The 9,212-nt window shown below is 39.5% G+C and overlaps 1 protein-coding gene across 3 annotated transcripts in view; it reads left to right on the top strand.

Annotated features, from left to right (window-relative positions):
- The window catches only part of LOC111336997 (sodium/potassium-transporting ATPase subunit alpha-3), a 33,049-nt gene extending 23,837 nt beyond the window's left edge, over window positions 1-9,212 (top strand). For all 3 annotated transcript variants that reach the window (XM_022943213.2, XM_022943220.2, XM_022943227.2), the window contains 10 exons: window positions 1,989-2,166; window positions 2,289-2,390; window positions 3,096-3,250; window positions 3,479-3,573; window positions 4,001-4,040; window positions 4,297-4,431; window positions 5,047-5,177; window positions 5,746-5,847; window positions 6,519-6,610; window positions 7,066-9,212. In XM_022943213.2, the coding sequence (XP_022798948.1) occupies window positions 1,989-2,166; window positions 2,289-2,390; window positions 3,096-3,250; window positions 3,479-3,573; window positions 4,001-4,040; window positions 4,297-4,431; window positions 5,047-5,177; window positions 5,746-5,847; window positions 6,519-6,610; window positions 7,066-7,094 (1,059 nt within the window). In that variant the 3' untranslated portion in view covers window positions 7,095-9,212. The remainder of the gene's footprint in view (window positions 1-1,988; window positions 2,167-2,288; window positions 2,391-3,095; window positions 3,251-3,478; window positions 3,574-4,000; window positions 4,041-4,296; window positions 4,432-5,046; window positions 5,178-5,745; window positions 5,848-6,518; window positions 6,611-7,065) is intronic.

The raw sequence follows: 9,212 nt of genomic DNA, 5'->3' as shown, positions 1-9,212 counted from the left end.
AATGACTATTACATAAATTCGCAATCCGATTGGGTACAATAGGTAATTCTGGACAGTTCCCAGCCTGTTTGAGTTGTTTGCTCAGGATGCGAGATGACATGCTATTGTTGTCTGGGACAACATCCATGTTTTGTGCTTTCCCCCCATTTCGGTGAGCCCATAGAAAATGTCCATTCAAACAGTTCATTTTAATTTTGTGGTAAAAACTGTCAACAAAACAGTTACATGGCAACTGCATATTATCTCTTTAGTATGGTTAAAACAGGATCATATTGTGACTCAAAAGTGAGGAGAATATGTCTAAAACATTTCATTTAAAATGTGCAATTGAGTTTATTTAAGATAGACACATTTACAAAGTTACCCTTTCAGTTGCTCTGGCATCACCTCGACGTTTGGCTGCCATCTCAGCTGCTTTCAAATAAGCAAGTCTTGCCTTTAGTGCATGGTAATCCATTATGACAGTCTTTACCTAGTGAGTGATAATTGATAATGCAATCAGCCACATGTAGTAGTACAAAATTAACATCAACAGTACTTTTGCAACATATGTCAATAACAAGTGAATTATGAATATTTATAATCACCATCACTGGATGTTGCATAGTGATTATTTACAGTGATCTCAGCAAAACTTTATTTTTGTCATTTCTGCATGCCCATGAATGCATACTGGTTTCACAGTTACATGCAATAGGTTCCTAAACTCACACCAAACTGTGACGTTCAGCTATATAGAAGTACATTTGATAAGTAGTACACTGTGAAGAACACACTTTGAAATATAAAAATTTTCTCTGCTAAAATTGAAACAAATCATGCAGCTTTTGGATGCCCAAGGCAGGGATCCTTTTTTCAAAAGTATTTATGACTCAAGTTGAACAACCAAGAGCTGGATATTGTTAACTGAGAATGAATTTTTTCCCGGAAAATTCTGCAATTATAAACACAACAACACTTGACAACTCAAGGGGTACAGGGTCATGCTTATAACTAAAAGAGCTATAAATCATTTGGTCTAATTGTAATTCAATATGACCAAATTATGATCCTCACGCAGACATGTTTGCAATTATCATTGTAAGGTCAAGAGAATTAACAATATAGATTAAAACTCCTCGTTTAAACTACATTAAAAGTCCATAATAATGTATCTCATCAAATACTCTTTCAGGTAATTGGCAAATTCTGGCAAATTTATGACCAAGCTCACAAATTACATCAACTTGCAATATATAAATATATATCTCACATCAAACTTTCGCTAACTAAAAAACGGTAACTACTCACTTCGACTCCTTGAAGCCACAATAAAGATTATCATTTATCGGACCGAAAACTGAAGATCACAGCGCCTTGACAAATGAACCACGTGCTTTAGTTGTCAGACACGATAACATTGTACTTTTGCACTAAATAATCTAGTACATAAACATAAGTCTCCTTCCTTTGCTGTATTTTTTTTTCGTGGATGTGGTGACAATATACGAAGTTGATGGGGCACAAAACGTACTTACAGACTGAACATTGCTACTTTCAACTTAACACTTACCCTAGCCGCGATCCGCCATATTGAATGTTGATCGCAGCTTGGTCCCAGTCTTTCCGAGTAGCTACGTGAGTGCCACAAAGTGACGTGTGTGCCACCAAGTTACATATGTGCCAAGAGTTACACAAGTGCCAGAATACAAAAGTGCCAACAAGATACCAAAGTGCCAAAAAAGAAACAAAAGTGCCATATTTAGGTTACAAGAGTGCCGATACATCTGGCTCTCTCTCTCTCTCTCTGTCTCTCTCTGTCTCTCTCTGTCTCTCTCTTTCTCTCTCTCTCTCTCTCTCTCTCTCTCTCTCTCTCTCTCTCTCTCTCTCTCTCTCTCTCTCTCTCTCTCTCTCTCTCTCTCTCTCTCTCTCTCTCTCTCTCTCTCTCTCTCTCTCTTTCAGAATTTTAACTGAGGTTTTTAAATTTTTTTTTTTTTTTTTTTTTTAAGGATATGGAAAGGAGCGACATTGACGACATCTTGTCTCACCACACGGAGATTGTATTCGCGAGAACCTCTCCACAACAGAAATTGATCATTGTAGAAGGCTGCCAACGACAGGGAGCTATTGTTGCTGTGACAGGAGATGGTGTTAACGACTCGCCAGCTTTGAAGAGGGCAGATATTGGTGTGTAATTATTTTTTCCTTGCGTGATGTTGAAAATGTTTTCATTGTGTGATGTTGAAAATTGGACAGACGGAGAAGCTTCTATCAGACCTTTGTTTTAACAGTCTAAATGATTCTCCCAGGTGTTGCAATGGGTATCGCAGGCTCAGATGTATCCAAGCAGGCAGCTGATATGATTCTGTTGGATGACAACTTTGCCTCCATTGTTACCGGAGTTGAAGAAGGTTTGTCTCGTGTTTGCTTTCCCAAGTTGTCGTTGTGTGGGTTTCGAGTGAACTAATCCAAAAAAGAGTTTTTTGATTAGGGCAAAGCAACTCGTCTTTATTTAATAGTCAGGGATTAAACTTGGTAGGACGCTGCCGCATTACAGAAACGCGTTTCCGGTTGTGTCATGACCTTGATACGCTTTCCTAATTGTGTTGTGTTCTTGGGCAAAATATTTTACTCTTCCAGTGCCTCTCTCCCTCCTCCCAGGATTAAACATGAGTACCGGCGAATTGTTAGGGAAGCCTGACGAAATACTTGAAGGGGGGGGGGTGGTTACCTTTCAAAGGATTGGTATTCCATCCAAGGTAGAGTAGTAATAAAATACTCCTAGTCGCTCCATGCCGTGGCTTGGGGGGGGGGAAGAGGGGGATGGGGGGAGGGGGGGCGGTATAAGGCTTGAGTACAGACCTAACCTTACTTACCTATAGTAGAAAAAGCACAAAGTAGTCTGTTTTATGATGAACTTTCATGGACTTTTCTCACCTGAAAACTGATGAGAAAACCATGCTGCCTTCCTTCTGATACAGCAGACGAGGTTGATTCTTAACGGAGTCAAATTGTGTAATTGCACTTATACTGTTTTTGTGTGTTTTCCAAGGGTATTTTTTTGTTTGTAGAATAAAACAAGCTTTAACGTGCGTGTTTTGTCTTTCCTTCTTCAGGTCGTTTGATCTTTGACAACTTGAAGAAGTCCATCGCCTACACACTGACCAGTAACATCCCCGAGATCAGTCCTTTCCTGATGTTCATCATTTTGGACATTCCTCTTCCACTGGGCACTGTGACAATTCTTTGTATCGATTTGGGTACTGACATGGTATGTACCGGTGACTAAGTGAATTTTTACAGTAACTGCTTCTTTTACTCTTTAGTCCCTAACATCAGTTTGCGTATTCTCCATACTGTTCTCTTTGCATTTCCCGTGTTTCTGACCAGGAGAATTTGTCGAACAATCAAGAGCTTCTTAAGGTGGCGATAAGGTGGCGATAGTTTCCTGTATTATCAAGCCGTAAGTCTTTTTATTTATTTTTTTTTTGTCTTTAAGGTTCCCGCCATCTCACTTGCTTATGAAAAGGCCGAATCAGACATCATGAAGCGTCAGCCTCGCGACCCTCTCAACGACAAACTCGTAAATGAAAGGTAAGTGAAGCGTCACATTCTTGATTAATTGAGCGATTTTCAGTCGAATTTCGACGTTCTGGCCGCATACTGCCAAATCCTTGCTAAAACTCTCTTTATTCAGAGCGCTTTTCGATCGATTGTCGTAAAACCAAAACCAAGCACAACGACCAATCAGATGGAAGAAAAATACTCAGGGGAACCGAAGCAAACTTGCTGGAGCGCGTGAAAACACGGGCGACCAATTCGTATTTTGTTTCAGTTTTGCATCTGATTGGTTGGGAGAGTGGCGCGAATTTTTTTGGACCAATCACAGAGTGGAGTCAAGCAAAACCAAGGCAACCCCGGATTTCTTCCGACACTTCATTGAAAACCGCTCATTGAATCCAGTTTTTGAATTGTTATGCATTGACATTGTTGTACTAACGTAGTTTTTGTTGGTTTGCAGGTTGATTGCCATGGCTTATGGTCAAATTGGTATGATTCAGGTAAATGTCTGTTTGCGGAAAGTGTTTAAACGAAACGTAAAGAGTCTCCTTTAGATTTTACAGAATATGTTATGTCTGCACAAGGGTAAATTGTCCTTGTAGCCGGAACAACCCATTTATTGACTGCGTCAGACGAAGAGCAGAAGAAAGGAAGGAATTCGTTGTCCTCGAACCGAGACCCGTCAAATTAGCGCTCAGTACTCTATCCATCGGACCAGTGCGTCTTTTAACGGTTGTTTCTGATATTTATCTGCAGGCTACCGCTGGTTTCTTCGTGTACTTTGTAATCATGGCTGAGAATGGATTCTTGCCTGGTTATCTCTTTGGTTTGAGGAGACCTTGGGATAACAGGGATATCAATGATTTGCAAGACTCCTATGGCCAGGAGTGGGTACGTAGTATTTTGCACAAAAAAAGGAACTAAAATTTCAGTAATAGAAAATATGATGATGATAACAACAATAACAACAAAAAAAACAAAAACGAAAAAAATCAAAACTCCTTTCAAACACTGTTGTTAACCGCTAAGGGTATGAGCCCATAGAGAAAAAAAGAGTCTATTTAACAAATCGACAGCGGTTTAGCGTCGTCTGTACTCTTATCGACAACGATATTAGTCATCATAGTGGTCAAAATGTTGCTGACTCACGCCGGAGGAGGAGCCAAACTGGCCAATCAGATTGCGACATAATTGCCAAGTGTGGTAAAAATAGAAAATCTAAAGGATAAAGAGAGGACACAAGGCTCATGCAAAGGTTTCGATTGCTAAATAAACATGAAACTTTACGAACAAATATTCAGTTCTTTGTTTGTAACGGGGATTGTCGACGGCATCTCGCGTCCCCTCGCGCGGAAGGCCAGAAGCCACGGAGCAGCCGATAAGGATTCTGCTTCGAGAGTCCACCTTCAACCTGAGGAATGATATTTTGGCATAAAAGTTCATAGCTTGTATACAATAACCACATAATTCATCGCATTAATGAATAATTTTCATTGTGCCTTGCAGACTTACAGCCAACGCAAGATCTTGGAATTCACTTGTCACACTGCCTTCTTTGTCAGTATTGTGGTCGTGCAGTGGGCAGATTTGATCATCTGTAAGACCAGGAGAAATTCTCTCTTCACACAGGGAATGAAGTAAGTACTTGCCCTCTTGTGAAAAACTCGTCGTATTTGGGTCAAGCCTAACGGCCCCCCTTTCGGGCGCAGCCGCCTTTGGATTGAGTTATTTAACCCCTGGATAACCGCAAGTATTTTCAAGAAAGACGACCAATTCTGCACTTACATACATACATACATACATACATTAGTTGACCACTCCCCGTGGGGGCTTTTCAGGGTCAAACTACCCACCCAACCCACCCCAGGGAGGACATCCATCACACAGTAATCTCGTGCGTGGGAAATTAACGTCTCCTACCCCAACCCTGCAGGAGACGGGACCTCCATTTATTCGTCCCTATCCGAGAAGACTAGAATATCTAACCATTTCTTGATGTTAAAGAAAGGAAGCATATTCTTCTCAGTTAATTTTAAGACCCTGAGTGTTGGTCCGGCCGGTATTGAACTCTCGACCTCCCGCACAGCAGTCCGGCGCTCTCCCTTACTGGTGTAGCTTGTAGCGTTTGGATACTGTTCAATATACCCTATGATGTTTACTTTGTTCGTTTTGGTGTCGTTCATTCTCCTCTTAATTTATCCACAGCAACTGGTTCTTGAACTTCGGTCTGGTCTTCGAGACTTGCTTAGCTGCCTTCCTCAGCTACACTCCCGGCATGTCCAATGGACTTCGCATGTATCCGTTAGCGTAAGTACAAACTTTTATGCACTTAAGCATCTCATAGCATCTCGTCGTTTGAAATTGCCGCTCGATTTAGCAATTATTTGGAATTAGCCCCACTTGAATTAGCGCAAATTGAGGGAGAAGTAACTTTCTGACAAATAGAACTAACGTGATACAGGTGCTAAAAGTTAATTTTGAGGTAGATCAACGCGACTTGTTATAGAAATAAAATTAGTTAAGAAAACATGTTGACACTAGGTATGAAAATCCCTGACTTCCCTCTCATAAAAGAAAAGAAATGAAAAAAATAGTGAACGAAGCCATAAGAGAAAGAATGATTACTTCGTAAAAGTACAGTGAGCGAAATATAAAGTTTTCTTGGTTATTTTTTTTTAAGCCTACACCATAAGAGAGTACAGGATGGAGTTCCCATCTGCACACAATGATCTCAGTATTAATGCATGATTATTGACCAATCTGGAGCGGGCCAGGGCTCGACACTAACGGTAGCCAACAAGCCACAGACTAATAGAAATTCAGTTTTGGCGAGTGGTTTTCGAAACTGAAATTGTTGTAGCATCTAAGTTGTCACTAGCTACTTGGCTAGTAAGTTGAATAGTTAGTGTCCAGCCCTGACGAGACATTTTATTATTCCCACAATGATAGGGTAACATCAATATGTTTTTGTTTTACAGTTGGCAGTGGTGGTTTCCAGCCATGCCTTTCAGCCTTGTCATCTGGATCTATGATGAAATTCGTCGTTACATTCTGCGTAGATACCCAGGATGTAAGTACTGCAAAATAAGCGGGAGTTTCTTCTTGGATATGATTTGTTTTCAAGTGTAGCAAGAGTAAACCGGGATTGCTTTTCGGTGATTTATCAAAAATGTGGACAAGAAAAAAAAAGAACAGCCGCTCAGCCAAGCGAGGAATCAACTAGCCAAACAAAACAAACTCACAGGCAACCAAGCTTACAAGTAAAGAAGCATTAAAAAAAAAAAAAAAAAAAATGATCGAGAAGCAGTCGAGTGCAATGTAGTACAGAAACAAATTAAACTCGAAGGCAGACAAACCTAAAAGGAAATAAAATCGGGCGAGGGGAGGGGAGGGGGAGAACATTGATTTCGTGTGAAGAACGGTCGGTAGTCTTTTCAAACGGAAGGAAGTATGATATATTTCAACAATTAAGTAAAATCCTCTGTGTAATTTCACTGACTTTTTTTTAAAATGTTCTCTTTTCAGGCTGGCTTGACCAGGAAACGTACTATTAGAACTCTTTTATTACCTGACATTTGATGCTACTCAATTACTTTGGACCTTTCCTAACCATGTCCTTCAAGTATACAGAGTTGCCGTCGATATCAGTGTCCATCACTTATGTTTTATTTTGATTTGAAATGGGATATCCATTCTCAGTGTATCGGGCTTTGCCTCAGGCCTGAAGCTAGTTAAACGTGTGTTTTAAGTGAGTAGGGTTAGCTTTCGTAGGGTATAGGTGTCTATAGTCCTTTGAAACGATTTGTGGAAACGTTTAGTAGTAAAACTTTGAATTTAGAATTGTAGTGTAATACGTGGTCAGCGGTACCTACATGTAGGTCGTCTTGAAAGAGTGATGTCATGGTATTCTGAGGTATTTTACTGCGACGTGCGAGGTGACCTCCGCTATAAGATAAAAATGAAAGCTTTTTTTTTATTAGATCGAGAACAGCAAAGAGGAAAAAAATCAATCGGAAAGGAATAAGGAAAAAGAACGGTGAACCATGATGTTTCTCTTTCAACCTTCTAACTTCCATGATCTGATTATTAAATCTCCCTTCTATCCTCCATACATTACCCTGTAAACAAGAGGAGAGAGTTTGTTGTGAAAGCCAGATCACGCCCCACCCCCCCTCTCCCCATAAGCTCGTTTCTTCCCATCACCTGATTGGTGGATAATATTCTAACAGTGCAAAGGCAAGTTGCATTTTGATCAGGACTGGAAGTTTGAGGGCAAGAGTTAGCTTCAGTTGCTAGGTGAGACTCGTCGCGTAATCATTAAAAAAAAGTTAAAATATTGGTTAATATCACTCTTCTGTATTGTAGCAATGTAGCAAGCACTGTTCTCATTTTAATCTTGGCACATTTTCTCGCATAGCATTTTGTAACAACATTAGGATTGTTACTGGATCAATATATTTAAAAGATTGAATCTGAGTTAGTCTTCTTTTTAACCTGGCGAAGTCATTTTAATGGACCGTTCGCAGGCTTTGTGTAGTCAGATATTTTTAGATTTGGCTTTTGCACCTGTTTCAGAATTAATTGTGAGAGCGGAAATGAAGCAATTTCTTTAGTTTGGAATCAAGCTCTTTAAGCTAAGATGAATTTGTCTTCATGGACTACGACGGTATTGCGAGACAAACTTAGAAGTGATTGTACGAAGTACATGGGATAAATTCTCTCTTTTTCTGAAGGTCGTACGGCTTTTTGAACGCGTGCTCCACAAGATGGGGTGAATGGTAATTAGCCTTAAAGGTATTTTTATCAATCGACTAGGGTATACGAGGAATTGTCTGTCCGTGTAAAAAAAAAATTTTTATAGCGATAATGAAACGACAGTAATTACGACAAACTAAACAGTAACAAAAAGAAAAACAAAGAAATACCAGAAGTTTCGAGAGAAGCAGCAACCAAACGAGAAATGTCACAAGAATAATCTTCACGAACAGATGACAACAATAGTAACAATATCGACAATGACAGCGGTATCCACAGCAACAGTAGCGACAGAAAAAGTAGAAGTGATGGAGCAGCAGCAAACTGAAGGTAGCAACAGTTCACAATAACAAGTACAACAGTTAACATTTATAATCAATAAACAAACAACAATAAGCAGCAACAAATGTAAGGTTGTAATATTTAATCTCTCATGTTATCAGCCGTAGGTATTTGTTTTCATAATATTCCTGTAGGAATTGCTATCTGCAAAGGTTTTCCTTGTAAGCTTAATTTTCAACTTAGACCTAGTCTATTAATTGATGCACAATAGTGCGCATTCATGTAAAAGTAAACGTTAGAAGTGTAGCTTCGTGGTTAAATAGTTGTCAAAACTTTTTTTTTAATGTAAATTTTCGGCGCAAACCTATCTTTTGGGGAGCTCTCGTGTCAGTCATATAGCTTGCTTTGCATGAGTCGCAATCTGAATGAAACCCGGTATGAATTTTACTGTTTTATTTAATATTTAGGGAACTATTACTTTAGCAATGAAGGTCATTGGCAGATTTTTGACTGTAGATGAGACGTCAAGTCAATTTGATTACATTCTAGCTTGTTTAAGATGGATTTGTAATTTACCATGTTGAAAAACGGTAACCTAGCGTTTTATCATTAAAGGATATTTGATATCTGCAAAA

Source organism: Stylophora pistillata, chromosome 7, assembly GCF_964205215.1.
Source record: "Stylophora pistillata chromosome 7, jaStyPist1.2, whole genome shotgun sequence".
NCBI lineage: Eukaryota > Metazoa > Cnidaria > Anthozoa > Scleractinia > Pocilloporidae > Stylophora > Stylophora pistillata.
This window is presented reverse-complemented; position numbering and strand designations above follow the sequence as displayed.